At 39.8% G+C, this 21,512-nt stretch overlaps 1 protein-coding gene across 1 annotated transcript in view; it reads right to left on the reverse strand.

Annotated features, from left to right (window-relative positions):
- The window catches only part of TMEM178A (transmembrane protein 178A), a 58,923-nt gene that overhangs the window by 7,529 nt on the left and 29,882 nt on the right, over window positions 1-21,512 (reverse strand). Inside the window, exons 2-3 of the mRNA XM_069495014.1 lie at window positions 8,516-8,629; window positions 5,236-5,373 (exon numbers count right to left, since the gene is read on the reverse strand). Of these exons, the coding sequence (XP_069351115.1) occupies window positions 5,236-5,373; window positions 8,516-8,629 (252 nt within the window). The remainder of the gene's footprint in view (window positions 1-5,235; window positions 5,374-8,515; window positions 8,630-21,512) is intronic.

Here is a 21,512-nt window from a genome sequence, read left to right on the forward strand (position 1 = left end):
TTTGGATGCATTGAAACAAAGGAATGAATAACCCAGTGTGGGTGTTAACTGTCCCTGAAGCTTTGCTAGGCTGCCTGGGCTCTGTCTCCTCTTTCTCTGCTGTCAGGACCGGAATGTTATGTGCTGTATGTGATCTTCCAAAATGGAAATAGCTGCTCAGGGCACAGCCTGTGAAGGAGAATGAATCCCATAGGCAGTGACAGTCCACCAGGGGAGGCCCCAAGCTTTATCCAATTTTTGAGACTTTTTGTATTAAAAGATAATAAAAATCCCACAACAGAACTATAAAAATTGTATTTAAAAATGTTTGCATTGCATAAACTCTTTAAAATACTTACATCAATAATTTAAATTATAATAATTATAATTATATTACTATAGCAATCTGATAGAATGCATCACTTCATGTTGATGGAAATATTCCCTCACAGTAACTGATAGCAGTATGGTCTGGTAATGGGCAGAAGCGTGAAGCTGGAAGATGAGAGTCTTATTCCCCCAATCCTCTGTGTATGCCTCAGTGCCTGTGTGTGTGTAACCTCAGAGGACATGACGTCAAGAGTCTAAATGTGAGGTCCCTGGGGATGTGCAGCCTGCCCCTGGCCCTGCGGGAGGACCCCTGGCATGGCCCCAGGGAAGAGGAAAGGGGGTGAGACCTGGCTCGAGATGTGCACTGACACATGTGGGTATGTAAGACCTGTCTGTATGCAATAAGGCAGAAGGAGAAAGATTGTTCCAAAGGTTCCATTTTAACAACTCAAACTGTCACATCATTGATGTTCTTCATTGAAGATCTGGCTAATAAGTTCAGGCAGAGAATGAAGATGGCAGCGCATTAGAAGCGGCTAAGTTTAGCATCAAATGTCTGCGGGAAGGATGGTGCCTTGAGCCGCTGAAGACATTCTGCTTAATTAAAATCAATTCTTTTAACCATTTTTTGCTCTCATTTCCTGCTACTGCATGTCAACGTTCTATAGATGATTTGTCTCATGCAGTGGATTGACGTGGTTATCTCAGTGTTTACAAAGGAAATTTCAAGGCGTTATTTGTAGTAACAAAAATAAAACAAACCTCCCTAAATCTCACAGCAAGAAAACAGATGAATCCAGAACAGCATTCCACGGAAGAACATTCAACTATTTAAAAACTCTGAAGTCTGGTAAATTGATGCCTCCCAATTTGTTCTTTTTGCTTAAGATTGCTTTTGCTATACAGGGTCTTCTCTGGTTCCACACGAAACATAGAATTATTCTTTATAGATCTGTGAAAAATGATGTTGGTATTTTAATAGGGATTGCATTGAATCTGTAGATCACTTTGGGTAGTATAGACATTTTAACAATGTTGATTCTGCTGACCCATGAGCATGGTTTGGTTTTCCACCTGTTTACATCTTCTGCTATTTCCTTCCTCAGTGTTTCATAGTTCTCCCCATAGAGGTCTTTCACCTCCTTAAATATATTCCTAGGCATTTTATTTTCTTTGTTGCTATTGTGAAGGGTATTGAGTCTTTGATTTGGTTCTCAGTTTGACTGTTGTTGGCATATAGGAATGCTATTGATTTGTGTATATTGATTTTGTAACCTGAGACTTTGCTGAATTTGTTGACATGGATAGGGAGAGATAGGAACAGTCATACACTGCTGGTGAGACTGTAAACTAGTACAACTTTTGTGGAAAGTAATATGGAGATACCTCAAAGAGCTACAAGTAGAACTAACATTTGATCCAGCAATCCCATTACTGGGTATCTACCCAAAGGAAAAAAAGACATTCTATAAAAAAGACATCTGCACTCAAATGTTTATAGCAGCACAATTCACAATTGCAAAGATGTGGAAACAACCCAAGTGCCCAGCAATACATGAGTGGATTAATAAAATGTGGTATGTGTATACCATGGAGTTCTACTCAGCCACAAAGAACAAGGATGATCTAGCACCTCTTATATTATACTGGATGGAGCTGGAGCCCATTCTACTAAGTGAAGTGTCTCAAGAATGGAAAAACAAGCACCACATGTACTCACCATCAAATTGGTATTAACTGATCAACACTTATGTACACATATAGTAGTAACATTCGTCATGTGTGGGGCAGGTGGGAGGGGGGAGGAGGGGATGGGAATATATACACCTAATGGATGCTGTGCACACTGTCTGGGGGAGGGGCATGCTTGAAGCTCTGACTCAGGTGAGGTAAAGGCAACATATGTAACCTAAACATTTGTACCCTACTAAAATAAAAAATAATAAAGTTTACTTAGAGAGGAGAAAAAAAAATAAAATAAAACAGGAAGCAAGCTGGATTTAGCAGCTGTTGTTTGCTGACCCTGGTCTTGAGGATTCAACGTTATATTCATGATGTCCCATTTACAGAAAGAAGTGATGGTCTGTTGTAATTGTGTGCCATGGATTTTATAAATAGAAAATCGTACAAAAGAAAAAAAACACTGTGAGTATAAGAACAATGTAGCAACATGGGGAATGCTTATGATATAATGTTAAGTGGACACACAGAAGATTAAATAGATTCCCATTGGGGGATCAGCGGTCCCAAACATATTTTTTTCCTTTTTCTCTTCTTTCTTTCTTTTTTCTTTTTGAAGCAAATATATGGCAAGAGTTGGTCCAGACTAAGGAAGATATTTAAACAAGGTCATTTTATTTTCAGGTGGTGGGTTCTGTAAGTAGACTTCCCCTTTATTCCAACAACGTTGGCTCACCCAGAACAAACCAAAACAGAACAACCTTAACAATGTTAGGTTGTGTCGGTGAGTCCTTCGGGCCTGGTCATGAAACTTCAAGTTTATAAGTTTGGGGATTTTGTTTTGTTTTGTTTTGGGTTTTTTTGATTTAGTTGTTGTGGGGTGGTTGTGGGTTTTGGTTGTTGTGGCTATCATTCCGCTTGTTTGTTTTTGTTTAACAATGACATAAAAGCTTTCGATGATCAATCCTGAGCATCCTGAGCCAGTCTGTCCCGGAGGCAGAGTCCACACATGGATCAAAAATAAGGGCCGAGAGCAAGGAGAGGTGGAACTGTCCTGGGAAACTCCTGGCTCTCCTCTGTGCCCACTCAAGACTGAACTCCCATCTTCCTTTCACTTAAAATCAGACCAGCCCCTGGGCCTCCCAAGGAGCACTCACTAGGCTTTCGTGGTCTTGTGATTTAACGCTAACAATTGTTTTATATGCTGAGAGTATCCTAAATTATTCATGCACTACCTATATTAAAAGTGTCCTTTAAAAACTATTCCTACTGAGGCTTTTGTCCGATACAGAGCTTCTCTCATTTTCCTGATGTGGGGCCTTTCCAGGGTTGGAAGACAATGAGTCTGTACTTCTTTGATGTATATGGGGACACGAGTCAGGGAAATGGGGGCTCAACTAATACAGGGAGGGAAGAAAATGGGGGAGATTTTTAATAACCATTAGCTTAAAGGAATCCTCTAGGCAGCACAGTCCCCTCCGAGTCTCTGCTGCCCTGGCCTGCTTACTCTATAATTTGGATTTTAAGTGCATCCGTTGGGCAGAGAGCCAGTAGCTGGTTTTGAGAGTCTAAATCTTCCTCCAAAACCCCGGAAACTAGAATTTTAGCCTCCATGTGCTACAGTCCTGGTAGCCACTGAGTATGTACAAAAATCTAGAAAACCTAAATTGGTTTTCTGCTTAGAACTATGCAGGATCCACATGACTTCCAGATGTTCTGTCAGGATGGTTGTGGTGATGGCCCATATTCCAGACGGTCGCGTGTTACAGTGCCACTTCACGGAACGGGAAAGGGACTCCTGCCTGTGAGGTGGGTTCCTTAAGACCGCAGGGCAGTTGACCGCACCAGAGAGCAGAGCACCCCCTGCCTGCCAGCCCTGAGGGACAGCAGGACAGAAAATGGTATCGGCCCTAGAGGGGTGTTGGGGCCTCCTGCTCCTGCTCGCACAGGCTGGACTAAGTGACTTGTGCAGTGAGAGGTGCTGGCAAGTCTAGTCATGGGCACTTGAGCAACAGAACTCCAGGCAAGTGGAAATGAGCTTATTAAAAATGGCTATCTAGAGTAGTATTAGTTCTGATGCTGGACATACTTTGTGAAACTGTTCATTTGGCATTTGCTGATCATTAATACGGTAATTTTTTTATGAAGAGGGAAAAGGAAGGAAAGATTTCTTCCCCAGGATGTCAGCCATGGACTCAGTTCCCGACTCCTTTTAGACAAAAAATATCCTTCACCTGCTAATCAAAAAAGTCCTAGCCATGTCTTGACACCCCCTGCCCTAATCTCTCACTTTAAGATCAAGTCACTCCTCTGCTTAAAATATTCTAGTGGCTTCCATCGTCCTTGGCTTCAAATCCAAGCTCTCTACCACAGCCAAGAAAGCCCCAAAGATTTAGCCATTGCCTGCTTCTCCCACCTCACTAGTGCTGTCCTTTTCTTCACTGCCCTCTACCACACTGGTCTTCTTTCTGTGGCTCTACCATACATGGACCCTGCCCTGGGGTTTGGCGCTGGCGGCCCCCTCAGCCTGCAGCCCACTCCCATCCACCCGCTGCTTCTCATGACTTAGCTCAGAAGTCGCCGCCTCAGCAAGGCCTTTCCGGAGTCTCTGTTTCACCCTGCTTAGTTTCTTCACAGCTTTTATCACTATCACAAATCATTGTTACGTCTCCACACAAGAAAAATGGACAAGCACTTTGCCTGCCTTATTCGCTGTGTGTCTTTAGTACCTGTAGCAGTGCCTGGTACATGGTAAGTCCTCAAAAAATACCTGTGGAGCTAAATGAAATGGATGTATGTTTTGTATGTAAAAGTGACACCAATGACACCATCATTAAGGCATGAACTCTAAGTTGACTGTTGGGGGAGATGGGGTGCTCTGATCCATCACCCTCTCTCTCCTTCAGGGCTCCTGACAAGCAAATGGCCCACCTTTACCAAGAGTCCAGGCCAGGATTTGGGGCACAGTAGGAAAGAATGGGACAGAAAAAAACAGACCCGCCTCCTATGGAGATTAAACCCAAGACACTTCCACCTAACCTACTAATAGGCCACAGGGGGAAACCGGGCTGCATTTATAACACTGTTGTTTTCCTTAAATTCTGTATTCCCCACCAAAGCCAAATGACCTTCTGGTTGCTTTTCTCACCGTGAAAACAAAATTGACAAGCAGATAAAGTGAAGCTAGCTGCATGCAGAGCAGCATTCACCTTGACGGGGAGAGGCGGCCTGGGGTGCACAGCATACCTGTCATGAGGAACAGGAGCCCCGCCACGTGCTGGGTCAGGCTTTCCTCCCAGAAGAAACTGACGGTGGCCACGATGCAGCCACACAGAAGGACGGCTACGGCCATGCCCAGGAAGCCGGCAGTGATTCTTCTTAAATCTAATCTCCAAACAGAAACAGACATTCAAATCAGAAGAAGCGGCAGGAGGGTTATTGAAAATTAGACAACGAAGAGCTTAGAATACATTGTGAAAATTAATAAGCTGGAATTCCTTTCCCAGGTATCCCATGAGCGGCAGACGGGGGGTGAGCAGCGGAGGGGTCAGAGGCCGCCCTCTCCGAGTCCACGAAGAGACGTCCATGCCCAGTGGAGAACAAACTAGAGGGCAACCCAGGGTAAATCTGAATAACAGATGGCAAGTTATTTAGTAAACTGAGAGTGAGAAAGGTTTGGGAAATATCTTTGATAGCCTTAAGAGAGCAATGAAAATGTAGGTGACCGCCACAGTGGCTGTAATTAACCTGGCTTTGGAGAAAGAGCCTAAAACGTGACCTATAGTGAAATAGGGTTTTATCTGAGCACCATGGACGCCAATTATATTATTTTTCATTTACATCTACTCCTGCCTATTTTCGAAAAGGATTTGAGAAACTGAAGGCAACTGTGGTGACTGAAATAGCAGCCCAAGGTGCACACATGAGACATCTGCTCATAAACACCCTCTCCTCTAAAACCTCTGCTCCTAAATGCCCTCTCCCCCAAAGCATAGGTCCCACAACCTGAGCACCCGTTTACCCAGGTTAAGGAGGGACTGTTCCCATGGCACAAGTCTCCACTATATGTCCAAATGTCAAGTTTCGTCCATCGCAAAAACACAAATGTGATCACCGATGCAGGAATCTAGCTCTTTCCCCATCTCCTTGGCAAAACCAAGAGTTGGATGGACTACATGTACCTGCATACGCTTTGCCTCCAACTGCTAACGCAGCACTCTCATTGCCCACCTTCTGGCTATTTTGTCTTTTCTTTCTATTTCCTCCCTTCCTTTTATTTTTTTTGGACGAAAGCTAACTTTAAATATTGATAACTAAGGCCAGGCATGGTGGCTCACGTCTGTACTCCCAGCACTTTGGGAAGCCATGGTGAGAGAATCACTTGAGGCCAGGGGTTCAAGGCCAGCCTGGGAAACACAGCCATACCCCATCTCTACAAAAATAAAAAAAAATTAGTCAAGCGTGATGGTGCATGCCTATAGTCCCAGCTACTCAGGAGGCTGAGGTAGGTGGATCACTTGAGCCCAAGAGTTTGAGGTTGCAGTGAGCTATGATGACGCCACTGCACTCTAGCCTGAGCAGCAGAGCAAGACCCCGTCTCAAAGAAGAAAAAAAAAAAACATTTTTAGCCAAATTTCTGTGATCCTTCTTAAAACATTAGATCCCAAACATACATGTGCTTCCCTGAGGCCAGGCAACAGGCACATGGATCACACATAGCCATGCACACATGAAGCCAAACAAGGTGCACACTGCACTGTTTGGAGTGTAGGCTGCTCTGCTAAGGTGGCAGTACCCAGGCAGCTGCCACCTCGTTACATGCCTGTGCAGCCCCTGGGCATCTTGGGGGTGCTGCATGGAGGATGGATTATGGTATCTTCCAGGCTTGCTTTTAGCATCTTAGCCACACAGAGCCCACCGTTTTTTTTAAAAGAGGATTTCTCATTTCCTGCTCAGAGCAATTAAATTAAAACAGAGCATTTCTGCCTAGAAGAGGAAGTATAGACAGCACAAAGCAAGGGGAGGAGAAGCAATAATTTAAAGATGCTGACTTTAAAGTTAAAGGTATAAGTAGTTTGGAGACATACACATCTGAACAGGGGAAATATAGTAATAGTTCAGCTACTATTTCCTTACAGCCTCCCAAATTCCCTGTGGTTTGAGTGATGGTCTATTTTCTATGGCTATGACAATGCACAAGGTTCAGATATAATCCACACAGAATGTACATTAATATCATACATATTGAGCTTATCCAGTAAATGTGGTACAGATCACCAAGTGTGACTTTCTCAGAAAGAGCCATGTATGAGACTGCTAAAAGCATCTTTCCATGAGAATCCCAAAAATGGATTAAGAGGAGAATGCTCAAATATCGCCTTGCTGGACAATAACAGGGTACAAACTCTTAGAGTAAAGAGCTAAGTAAGGTTCTTTCTCAGGATCCTGTGATGACCTTTCCTCACCTGCCCAAACTATGGTAACTATGTGGTAACTCTGGACAGATGACTAAGGCAGAGAACTCCAAACATGCTCATAAAGAATAAAGACATAAGGATACTTAGATAAGACTCTAATTTGGATCTGCTGAGAAATGATTGTTAAAATCTGCCAGCAAGAAAGACTTTCAGGAAATCATACTATTAAGAAATAAATCACATTTTATCCAACGGCTTTGAAGTCCTAAAGTTGCCAATCATATTTGTAATATTAGACCACTGCTGTGGCAATATTGTAAAAGCTTCCATTTATGTGTTTGAGAGTCAAAACAGAGGCTTTACTATTGAGAGGGATTTACTTAGAGAATGAGACTTTATTTAGTTTCCTGCAGTGACTTTGGTCACCAAACAAGATCCTGGAGCCCTTCCTGCTTATTTCAGTAGAAAACAACCACGTCAATCTCTAACGAGGGTAAACACCAAAAGGAATTCACTGTAGTTCTTTAGTTTGATGAGCTATCTATCACCAGGGAGCTTGAATCAACAGTTTTCAGATACATATCAGCCCTTTTCAGTTTTACACTGCATGATTCTTTGTAGAGTTTCACATTTTCCTGACAGTGAAAAAGAGTAGTTTCTTCCATTGAGTTGTAGACACCCTCTGAGAAAATTATGACATATACTCATAAAGATATTTTAGTAGAAATACTAAGGTCTGAGATAAACATAGTAGCTAAAGTACATACTGTATAAACAAAACAAAAAATAAGGGCACCTAAGGAATAATCTCCTTGGTGTACTAAGACAAGGAGTAGAGCAAGTCGTTATACCCAACAGATCAAAGAAAAGATTCAGTAGGGCAGACAGGCACACCGCACTATCTCACAAAGTCTCAGACCTGGTTTTCACACATTTTGTTTGTAATCAAGCTGTATCCACAGCATAGTGAAATGATCTTCCAAGTCTCTGAGCAAGCCTGATACAGAGCATAAGGACATCTTTTGGTTCAAATCTGAGAGGGGTGGTAGGAATACTTTGTGTTCAGAAAGATACCATTTCCTCTCTGAACCTTTCCCAGAAATACTTACGAAGCAGGTGCCATTCATCTTGCTGGATTGTCTTGGTTAAATTGAAAGGAATGTTTCGTAAGCGGATTGGCTGGGAAAAGTGGTACTTGATAGCTGTGCATCGCTGTGCAATACCTTGAAGGAAATAAGAAATGCGATTTACGAGTCTGCTCATTTGTAATAGAATTCTGGAGACCTAAGGCAGAATAATGTATCCTAAACCGGGTTGAAAGGGAGAGAGGATAGGACTCTCTTGATTACTCTCATTAACAGGCCAGTCAGAGCAGTAAAAACCTAAAACATGAAATCATCTTGAAAATCATGTTTCACTTTTGAATGCATTAAATTTCATAAGGATCTATACTCCCCTAATTGTTTTTCAATACTGAGTTTGTTTTACCTAAACACAAAACTCCTTAAAGACAATGGCTTAAAATTATGCAGATGGTTGGGAGAAATCAGCTTAAAATTTTAAATTAACACAGATAAATTACATCTCTGAATCTGATACAGTCTCAAACTCTCAAATGGGTAGCATCAACAAGTTCATTAGGAATTGTGTTATTTGGAAACAAGCAGATTTTTTTTTTTCCATAAAGAGAAACCTCCACATGGTTTAGGTGGTGATTATGTCTCTAGATGACCCACAAAAGCCTATTTAACCCTAGGGCAGCTGATGTCATTCCTTAATATGATTTTATTGACCTGAATTCTGGATCTAGAGAAAAAGGGTAATATTGAAAGTAGAATGGAGAAAGGAAAAAAATTTCCTCTCCTTGTCTGGTTGTATTGCCAGCTCTAAGCACTATATTTTGATATAGGCAAGTGTACCCACTGGTTTATCTAGTACATTCTGCTCCTCACACACCCCCAACCCATGCTTTTATTGCATAAATTAACACAGGACTATTCTTCTTTTCTCCTAAAGACTTCTGAATCCCATTAAAAGTATCTACCCTCTCTTAAAATTAAAAAACATACAAAACTTTCTTCTCTCAGTGTAAATCATCTTGGCCAGTTGTTTGGATAAATGTAATCTGATTAAACTAATTTTTAAAAAGATGTGAGTAAATATTAGTCCTTTATCCCTGGCAGATGTTTTTAAAAAGGCCTCATCAATGCAAATAAATCTCTAATTGGTAAAAATCTGAGTAGATATAAAAGTAAAGTGAAATTTTTAAAAAACCAGACAGTAAAGGAGGAGATCAATATTTGAGCATAGTTTGCATCATGAGTTAATCAGTCTGTCCTGTGAAAATACCTATAGGATCATCTTCCCTAAGGAGTTTCTCAAATATTAGTGTACATAGAAATCACCTGGGTGGGGTGCGTTAAAATGTAAACTCTAGGACCCTACCCCAGATATTCTGAATCAAAAGTTTTGGGATGGAACCAGGAACCTGAGTTTTAACAAACATCCCAAGTAATTCTGATGCAGGTCCCTGAACCTCACTTTGAGAAACGCTAGCCAAACTGTCTCTGATTTTTGGAAGCTTTTTAAAAAATGAAACCACAAATTCTAGCTGTTTATGTATAAATTAGATGTTTATAAATCAGGAAATGCCTGTGCTTGCAAATGTCAAACAATCTGGTAGGAGAACAATGGCAGATAAAGGACCACAAATGTAGTAATAGCTTACATTTGTATTTTTCAAAACTATCATTTCACTTGATATGAACCCTGAGACTGACCTGGAAGATCTATGTAAGCAGGAAGTAAGGGCTACAACAGAGTTGAAGGCATGCCCCAACATAAACACAGAGCCTCCTGGCAAAGACTGGAACACTTACTGGTTCCAAGAGGTTAAGGACATTTCTGTGTAATCATTAGTTTACTACTAAGCTGACCAAGCAGAGATTCAGGGGCCTCACATAGCAAAGAATACAGATTTTATAGAATTAGTTCAGGAAAGTCATCAAATAAGCAAACAGCAACAATCAGAAAAACACTAACAAAGTCTGAGAAGGGGGAAGAATCTAATTTCAGAGTTCCATGTTATCGTATTTAAAATGCCCCCATTTTCGACAAAAAAAGTACAAAATAAGCAAAAAAATAAGAAAAAAAAAAGTAGTCACTAGAAACTATCACTGAGGAACGCCAGATATTGAACCTGTCTGACAAAGACTTTAAATCAGCTGTTTTAAATGTCATCCAAGAAAAGGAAAACATATCCAAAGAACTAAAAGAAATTATGAGAGTGGGGCCGGGCATGGTGGCTCATGCCTGTAATCCTAACACTCTGGGAGGCCAAGGTGGGAGGATTGCTCAAGGTCAGGAGTTCAAGACCAGCCTAAGCAAGAGTGAGACCCCATCTCTACTGAAAATAGAAAGAAATTAGCTGGACAGCTAAAAATATACAGAAAAAAAGGTAGCCAGGCATGGTTGTGCATGCTTGTAGTTCCAGCTACTCGGGAGGCCAAGGCAAAAGGATTGCTTGAGCCCAGGAGTTTGAGGTTGCTGTGAGCAAACCTGATTCCACAGCACTCTAGCCCAGGCAACAGAGCAAGACTCTGTCTCCAAAAAAAAAAAAAGAAAGAAATAGATTATGAGAGTGGATGTCTCACCAAATAGAGAATTCAGTAAATGACGGAACTATTAGAAAAAAAGAAAGTAAAACCAAATAGGAATTTTGGAGTTGAAAAGTACAATAACCAAAAAGAAAAATTCACTAGAAAGGCTCAAAAGAAATTTTGAGCAGGTAGAAAAAGAAAACAGGAAATTTGAAGATAGGTCAATTGAGATTATTCTATCTGAGAAAAATAAAGGAAAAAAGTGATGAAAAATGAACAGAGATTCAGACCCCTCTGAGGCACCATCAATCATACCAACACTAGCATAATGAGAGTTCCAGAAAAGAAAAGTGAGAGAACAAAAAAAGAATATTTTCAGACATAATTGTTCAAAACTTCCCAAATTTGATGAAAAACATGAATCTGCATAACTAAGAAGTTCAAGGAACTACAAATAGCATAAACTCAAAGATACCCACACCCAGACACATCAGAATCAAACTGTTGAAAGCCAAAGGCAGAGAGAGCATCTTGAAAGCAGCAAAAAAAAAAAAAAAAAAAAAAAAAACTTATCACATAAGAGAATCTTCAAAAGATCAGCAGCTGATTTCTCATCAGAAACCAAGGAGGCCAGAAGGGAGTGGGATGACTTACTGAAAGCACAAAAAGAAAAAGATTGTCAACCAAAAATTCTATATCCATCAGCTATCCTTCAGAAATGAAGGAAAAATTAAGATCTTCCTGGATAAACAAAAACTGGGAGAATTTGTCACTATGAGACCTGCCTTATGAAAAATACTAAAGGGAGTCCTTCAGGTTGAAATGAAAAGATAGTAACTGAATCCACATGAAGAATTAAAGAATACATGTAAAGGTCATGACATAGGTAAGCATAAAAGACAGTATAAATGTATTTTTGTTTATAACTCTTTTTTCTCCTCTCTGACTTAAAATACATAAAACATAAAGCAATAATTATAAATCTCTGCTGATGGACATAGAAAGTATAAAGATGTAATTTATGTGACAATAACAATACAAAGGAGAAGGGACAGGATGGGGCTACAAAGGAGCAAAGTTTTTATATACTATTGAAATCCAGTTGTTATTAATCCAAACTAGATGGTTATAAATGAAGATGTCAGTTGTAATCTACAGGGTGCTCACTAAGAAAATAACAAAAAAAAAATATAATAAATGAAGCAAAAAGAGAATTAAAAAGCTACACTGGAAAACATCTATTTAACACAAAAGAAGACATAATGGAGGAACAGAGGAACAAAAAGGCATATGGCATATAGAAAACAAATAGCAGCTATAAATCTTACCTTATCAGGAATTATATTAACTATAAATAGATTATACACTCCAATAGAAAGACAGAGATTGGCATTGTAGATAAAATAACATGATCTAACCATATAATGCTCACAAGAAACACACTTTAGGTTCAAAGACACAAATAGGTTGAAATTAAAAGGATGGGAGAAAATACACCATGAAAACAGTAACCAAAAGAGAGGTGGAATGGCCATACTAATAGCAGACAAAACAGACATTAAGACAAAAATTGTTACTAGAGACAAAAATATTTTATAATGATAAAAGGGTCAATCCATTAACAAGATATAACAATTATAAACATATATACACCTACCAATAAAGCCCCCAAATATATGAAAATACAGCAAAAACAGAATTAAAGGGGGAAATAGATAATTCAACAATAATAGTTGGAAATATCAATATCCAACTTTCAAAAATGGTAAAACAACTAGACAGAAGATCAACATGGAAACAGAGGACTTGAACAACATTGTAAACCAATTAGACACAAGAAACATCTATAGAACACTCTACCCAACAACAGCAAAATACATATTTTTCTCAAATGCACATAGAATATTCTCCAGGATAGGCCATAGGCAGTCAAACAAGTGTCAATAAATTAAAAGTATTAAAGTCATACAAAGTAAGTTCTCTTACCATAATGCAATAAAATTAGAAATCAATAATATAAATTTGGGAAAGTCACAAATTTGTGGAAATTAAGCAATACACTCCTAAATAACCAATTTGTCAAAGAAGAAATCACAAGAATAAATTAGAAAACACTTGAGATTAATGAAACCAAAATCATAACATACCAAAATTTATGGGATGCAGCCAACACAATGCTCATACGGAAACTTATAGCTGTCAATGCCTACATTAAAAAAAAGAAGAACTTAAATCAATAACTTTCTATCTTAAGAAACTAGAAAAAAAAAAAGAGCACACTAAACCCAGAGTATAAGGAAGAGATTATAAAATTAGAGTGGAATTAAATGAAATAAATAATAGAAAAAAATAAACAAAACCAAAAATTGGTTATTTGAAAAGACTGACAAATCTTTAGCTAGACTTTCAAGATAAAAAACCAAAAGATTCAAGTTACTAAAAGCAGGAAATGAAACAGAGGCTATTACTAATGATCTTGGAGAAATTAAAAAAAAAAAAAGTGAAAACATGTGAAAAGTTACATGCCAACAAATTAGATAATACAGATAAAAAGGGAAATTCCTAGAAATATACAAACTCCAGGATTGACTCAAGAAGAAACAGAAAATCTGAATACATGTATAACAAGTACAGAGATTGAGTTAGCAATTAACTTAGCAAAGAACGTCCCACAAAGAAAAGCCCAGGACCAGATGGCCTTGCTGGTAAATTTTACCAAATGTTTGAAGAAGAATTAACAATCTTTAATAGACTCTTCCAGAAAAAATAAAGTAAAATAGAAGAGGAGGAAGAAACACTTCCTAATTCACTCTATGAAGCCAGTATTACCCTGAAACAAAAAAACCAAAGATATCACAAGAAAAGGAAATTATATAATATTTCTTATGCATATACGTGCAAAAATCCTCAACAAAATATTTTCAAACTGAATTGACCAACATTTGAAAAGGGTTATACAGGTTACACGAGGTTCTGAGACTGACAGGCACCCAGACTGAGCCGCCCTTGCCCTGGTCCGCGCGAGGCCCAAGGCCAAGTGCCAGACCCGGAGGCAGAAGCTGGGTTCCAATGTCAACCTAAAGCGTCTGAACTGGAAAGCTCCACGGAAGGTGGCACCGCAGATCTGGCGCTCACACGTACGACATCGCTGGGACTACGCCGGATCCCTGCGGCAGCACCTGGCCCAGATGGGGTTGTCTACGGACCCCAACAAGGCGGTGGCCCTCCGAAAGAGGAAGGTGAAGGCCATGGAGGGGGACGTGGAGGTGAGGCCGAGGAAGCTTGTGCCAGAAGCCCTACGTGCTGAATGACCTGGAGGCAGACGCCAGATTTCCGGAAAAGAAAGGAAATACCCCGTCTCGTGATCTCACTGACTGTAAGGTCATGTACCAGGATGAGAAGAAGTACTATCAAGATACCCCGAAACAGACTCGGAGTAAGATCAAACTCTATACACCTTTTACCCAGCAGAGCAGCTCGCCTTCACCGATTCTCTGCAGAGGAGTAGGATGCAGGTCGACTGACTGGTTCACATTACACCTGCCCCAGGCAGAGCCTCCCGCTGGACCAGTGAAGCTGAAGCCGGGGTTTAAAGCAAGGAGGGGTGTGTAGCTTCAGAGGGGCTGGCCAGATCCCATGGAATCGGCCCTCTCTCCCTCTCTCTCTCTCTCACACACACACACACACACACACATATACATTCCCCCCGCCTGGGGAAGCAACTGTCTCTCAGAGGCTCCAATTTATATTCCTCTGAGGGCTCATGGAAAAGCCAGAATCCGCTGTTTTCAGAGTGGGTAGTTTATTTGAATATAGTCTGTACATAATAAAACAAAGACATTTAAAAACAAAAAAAAAAAAAAAGAAAAGAAAAGAAAAGAAAAGGGTTATACATCAAGACCAAGTGGGATTTATTGCCAGAATGCAAAAATTATTCAATATATGAAAATCAATTAATGCAATATACCATATCAATAGAATAAAGGGCCAAAACCACCTGATAATCTCAAAGACTCAAAAAAAAAAAAAAAGCATTTGACAAAGTGCATTTGACATTTGTCACAACCCTATGAGCCAGATATAAAAGATATTATTAACTCCACTAAATAGGTAGAAAAATCTGGAGCTCAGAGAGGTTAAGTTACTTGCCTGAGGCCACAGCGCAAGGTTGTAACGGAGCTTCAACATAGATGCTGTTACTCAAACTCTGTACACTACTCACTCAGGAAAGTTAGAAACTTCTAGGCTTTCAGAAATACATCTTAATTCTGTGGGTAGTTAAAGCTGTAGTTATTATATGTCCTGTCAATTTGAAGTAAAAAACAATTTTTCTAATTTAGCACCAGCATATGCTCTTTTGGAAGCAAAGCTGATTCCTAATCGACGGAGATTGGGTTGGCTACATGGCTGACTCCATGGCTTCATCCTACCTGCATCTCAGGGCTGGAGATAGGGTGTGGACTGGGGAGAAATTGTTCTCTCAGACTCAAAGCAGCTGGCCTTAGAACAGCATCTGTGCTAGGGAAATACGTGGTCGCTTTTAAATCATCGCAAATATTTCCAGGGCCCATCTCCTCCTCTGCCCCTTGCTGGTAACAGACAGGATCCCAGTGGGCAGGGAGAGTAACAGGAAGGAGGTGGGCAGCTGGCCCAGTGCTCTCCTCCTTCCCCAGGGGAGTCTGCATGTGCCAGGAATGAGGTAAGTAGTGCACACATCACCAAATTGCCTTTCCTTCCCCACTGAGCTCTCAGGCTAAATTTAAAGTGCCAAGAATTCTGAAATGAGAAGAGAAAGGAGGTAGGGAGAATGATCAGGTCTGGATTGACAGTAACAAGCAGTACTAAAGGATCCCAAAGATTGGGAGTCTGGTGGTGAGCTCACAGCTCCTTAGCTGAGTTCACAAGAAAATGTTCTATGGTCCTGGTGCTCCACTCCCTTGGAGGATGATTAGAGACTTCAGCCAGAATTAGAGGAGAGAGTGGGAATGAAAGACAGATCAGCAACAGTGTCAGAGACCTGCTATTAGCTGTTTTATGTCCTTGTTATCAAACCCTTGTTCCTCTGTCATAGCAAAAAGTCAAATAGATTTGAAGAAGAAAGCTTGTTATTAAGATTTGGCTCCCTACAACACACACATTAAACTGACAGCATGAAACTTGACAAAATCATACAGGAAAAGACCTGTGGTTGATTGATGGCTTTCCAAAGACAAATTAGGTCCTTTTAAAAAAAAAAAAAAAAAAAGATAAGCATATACACACACACACACACACAGAGAGAGAGAGAGAGAGAGAGAGAGAGAGAGAGATGGTGGCAAAGACAGAAATTACATGCAGTGTTCTGTTAAGGAATGATACTGTGATAATCCACAAGGAGGCATTAGATTCCAATTTTTTCAAAACCATACATGCAAACTTTGAAATTAACTGGCTTTCCAGGTTTAGAGAGCAATGAATCTGGCTCTCTGAAAAGGAACACAAAAAGCATGAGCTCATAGCACCAGATGGCATCACACAATGGGGGGAAGAAACATGCAGAGGATTGAAAAGAACAAGTTGTGGTCTATATTTAGTGATTAATTAGCTTCTTAAAGGGCCAAGTAGAGCCACTTTAATGATGACATAAACCCTAAAAGAAGATATATAAATATGTTGTACAGCGATTAGAAATGGAGCTTTTGGTCTGATGGATTTCTGTTGTATCCAATGCTAAGAGAGATGATATAGTTCCAAGCTAAGTCATAGAAACCCACACTCAAGGTTAAATGAGGGAGAAATATGAGAAGCAGCAAAAAAATGCTATAAAAAGTCATTATTATCAATCAGTGATGAGGCCATTTATATGATGGCTAAAGGCCTTGCAGTCACACAGACTTGGGTTTGAATTCAAGCTGTGTGACTTTTGGCAAATTACTAAACCTCTCTGAACCTGGATTCAGATACCATGGCAGCTACCTCATGGGGTTATTGTGAAGGAAGAAAGAGGTAATTCAGGACTTAGCATAGGATATGGCTCATTATAAGCACTACGTAAACGTGAGCATTGGATGTTGAGTTATCTCTTGGCACCTGTGCAATTCACCATATAGAACCACGGCCAGATACCAGGAGTCTGTACCCTCAAAGGGCATCACAGATTAACCCCAGTGTCCAGAGAGATAGATGTATGCAACACCTGCCTGAACAATGGCCCAACCACTGGCTCTCACGATTCCTCTCTATCCTCTCTATTCTCGCAAGTCTCCCGTCACTCACTCCTGAAGAATTTGCTAACTGCCCTCCTTGCCACTGTTCATTCAACCTTCAACCCACCCTGCATGCCACTGCTAGATATATCTGCTGTGTGAATTTTGGGGGTCTCTGGAGCCTCATCTGCCCATCAGTAAAATGAAATATGAAAATCTTTAAGATTTTTCCTACATCTACCTGCCTTTTACAGTATCATTAACTTAATATGTTGCTTTAAACTGATTACTGTGAGAAATAGTTTTACTTGCCGTGATATAATTATGTATTTATTTTTAATTATGTATTTATTTAAAAATAAAGTGGCTGGCACATATGAGTACCATATAATTGTTTATTTAAAAGCTTCAATGTTTTGGTGATGTGCCAATTTCCATACTTTGACAAACAGAAGGTGAGAAAATCTCTTGCAGCCCCTCAGAACATAAGACTAGGGTTTTCATTCCTTGGCTCTGCCATGCCCCTGTCCAAGAACATAGAATTGGCTTCCCCTGAATCAAGCCCACACTCTAGACCCCTATCATCTCTACCCACTCCCCACCTCACTTACACTTACCTGTGACTGATTCCCAGTGGTACTTTTGCCCCTCTCAGAAGCGTCCCTGGCAATGTCATACCCATTCCTGTGACCTCCCTACACCTACAGCTCTCACCTTAAAACAAACAAAAACCTATTAAGCCCTCCATACCCACTGCCTTCCAAAAGCCTTCTCCAAACACTGCAGCTCATACAGCTCACTCTCTTCTCTGGCTTTATGTTGAAGTTCAAAGCTGAGCCTCACAACCTGGCTCTTGATTACTCAGTCTTTGTCATTTCCCTCTAGATCAGAAAGTCTGCCTCCCTATCAACATCCCAAGTTCCCTACAAGTAGAGGCTATGACTTCTTTCTGGGTATAGAACATCCAAGATATGTCTGAAGTAGTTCATGACAAAATAATACAAGTGATGCTGCTCAAGGTTCTCTAGTTGAAAGGGTCAGTGACAGTCTGTACTGTTTCCTAAAACATTTCAGAAGCAACTTGGAATTCTGTAACTGGTCCATGGGCAGAAAAATAAATAAATATTTTTCCCAGCACACATCCCAGTTCGAAAGGAAAGATCAGTCCTGGGGTCACAGGACAGGGTAGCAGCCATGTTCTTGCTGGAGAGATTTAATTTCAGAGCAAATCAGGTGCTAAACAGACAAAAGAAAATGTTTTCCTTATCACCTCCTGTATTGGGTATGAATAACCCTCAGTTAAATAAATAAACAAAGTACAAAAAGTTTAGTGGCTGAACTTTTAGAGCCTCCGATGGCCAAAACCAGACCCTAAGGTAAAGCCCTGGAGGGCAAACCCATATCAAGTCTGCAGAACTGAAAGGAGAGAGATACAAAATTAGTAAATCTAAGCAGCCACTGTCCAGCAGAAATATAATGCAAGGCGTATAGAATTTTAAATTTTCTAATAGTCACATTAAAAAATAAATAGGTGAGATTAATGATCATACTTTTTAATTTAACATGCAATAAATACTTTGAAAATCATCAATGAGATAGTTCATATACTTTTTTTTCATACTAAGTCTTCAAAACCTGCATCTGGTATGTTTTCTAATTACAGCACATCTCTTTTTGAACAAGCCTCATTTCAAATACTGGTGGCTGGTGACTACCATCCTGGAGAGGGGAGAGTTCTAGATGAAGATGAATAAGACTCCAATGAAAGTAAAACAAAGGTTATTCTTTATTTATATCCTCTCTTCACAACATACTACCTTGTTCTGCCATAAGTGTTTCTTATTATTAATGGAGACTCAACTTCTTAGTGATTATGGAATTATATCTGTGTTCATTCTATATAGTCTTTGGAGCAAGACAGCCTGGATTTCCATTTTGCCTTCACCATTCACTCTCTGCGTGCCCATGGGCAGTTACTTAATCTCTCTGAGCATGTTTTCTTGGCTGGAATATGTACACAATGATAGTCCTTTTATCTCATAGAACAATTAAATAAAATAATCAGGATCCAAGTCATAGCACCAAAAACAAATAAATAATCACATAATAGTATTAGCTTCCATAATAGTATTAGCTTCCATTATTGTTATTATTACTACTGCTATATTATTTATCTGAACAAACCCCAACAACTGTCCTATTTCTTAAAGGCAAGACTCAGGTAAGTTCCTTGACCTGCAAACACAGGATCTCTAGGGACCAAAGAGGGAGGATTCCCTGACAAGCCAGACAGATTCAACCCATTTCAGAGATACTAAACATCATCACAATAAGTTTTTTTTTTTTTTTTAAAAAGTGCCAGTGGAGCAAACCAGAAATCACGGTGTTCAAATAGGCATGATCCTGTACAAAAGTGGGAAGTGTCATCAGTTTAGGGTAGTGGATGACCACTGGTTTGCTGAATTAATTTTTAAATCTCCTTTAATGTAGTTATAGTGTATCTATAATAAAAAGTAATAAGATATTTAAAATTTTAAAACCAGGGATTCTCAGCTTCTCAGAACCATCATGGCATACATTTGATGACTGGTGTGCCAGAAACAGTATTTATGACTTGAGGCTAAGAGATGATATGACTTTATATGGCTTTGGAGGATTTCCACCCCAGCTGAGCACCTCTCTGCTTCTCTCTCCCACACTGTTTTCTTCTCCTCTCCTTTATTGTCCCTCCCTAGCAGGAGACAAGAGACTCCACAGTGTGGAGACAGTTCCTATTCTTTCTTCTCCATCTCAGAGTTACCAAGGTATGGAAAAGGGACATGATTGTGCCATTGGAGAGAAGATAGACCCAGGCAAGATCTAACACCCCATCCCATGCCTTGTTCCCTGAGCCATTGTCTCATGCGAAACTGAATACATCCATCAACAGGGGGTATTCAAGCGGAACACACTGTGGTATTTTCCTTTCCACAGGGGATACCATGTTACAGAAACAGGCCAACAGTCATTGCTGGTTACTCTTGCTCTAGTCACAACATACTGACCCCAGACAGATCAATACAGTCAGAACAAAAGCTATCTTAATAGTATACAGGTCTAAAGCTGCTGTTAATACACCCCTGAACTTAAAATCTCCTGAATTCAGGAAAGCATCCAAACAGTGTGAGGAGCAGACCTAAGCTTTCTTCCCTCTCCAGTATGACTGTTTCGGTTAGTATAAACATCAGTGAATATAATTATTTTAAATCATAAGGTTAAGCCTGTGTGCTCCCAAATATTGGGAGAAACTGGAGAATGTATTCTTTTCTGCATTTAATATGTGTGTATAAGAAGCAGCATGCAAAAGTGTAAACTAGAATATTGGTTTTGGAACCAGTTGTATGACTTAGAGCAACAAACTCGACCTCTCTGAGCCTGTATTTCCTCATTTGTAAAATAAGTGATCACATAATCTCAGAAATGTCATAAGGATCAAATGAGATAATACACATAAACTGTCCTAACACAGTGCCTAGCACATAGTTGATGCTTAGTAAATGTCAGTGTCCATCCACTCCCTCTCTTCCTCCCTCTTTATAAGCATACAATAAAGTGTGACCTAGGGACTGTGATACTTGGAATTCCATCCTCATCTCCAGCAGTTAGGAAATAAGTGGCCAACTATCAATCACTGCCTTCTCTCCCCCAACCCCAATTTTTCTTATTGTGGTAAAACACACATAACATAAAAGTCATTATCTTAACCATTTCTTATTGTGTATAGTTAAAGTGTACAACTTAATGATTTGCTATAAATATACAGTGTGAAATAATCACCACAATCAAGCTAATTAACATATACATCACCTCACATAGTTAGCTTGTGTGTGTGTGTGTGTGTGTGTGTGTAGTGAGAACACTTAGGATCTATCTTCTTAGCAAATTTCAAGTATACAATACAGTATTGTTACCTATAGTCACCATGCTGTATACGGATCTCCAGAATTTATTCATCTTGCATAGCTGAAACTTTGCACCCTTGACCAACGTCTATCTGCCTATTCCTCCTGCTCCAGGTAACAACATTCTACTCTCTACTTCTGAGTTTACTGTTTTGGATTCCACATATACGTGAGATCATGCAGTATTTGTCTTTCTATATCTGGCTTATTTCACTTAATCATAACGTCCTCCAGGTCCTTTCATGTTGTCACAAATGGCAGAATTTGTTCTCTTTTAAGGCTGAATAATATTTCATTTTATGTATATCTGACATTTTCTTTATCCATTCACCTGTAGATGGACATTTATGTTTTTCCACCTATTGGCTATTGTGAATAATG

Source organism: Eulemur rufifrons, chromosome 19 (genome assembly GCF_041146395.1).
Source record: "Eulemur rufifrons isolate Redbay chromosome 19, OSU_ERuf_1, whole genome shotgun sequence".
Lineage (NCBI taxonomy): Eukaryota > Metazoa > Chordata > Mammalia > Primates > Lemuridae > Eulemur > Eulemur rufifrons.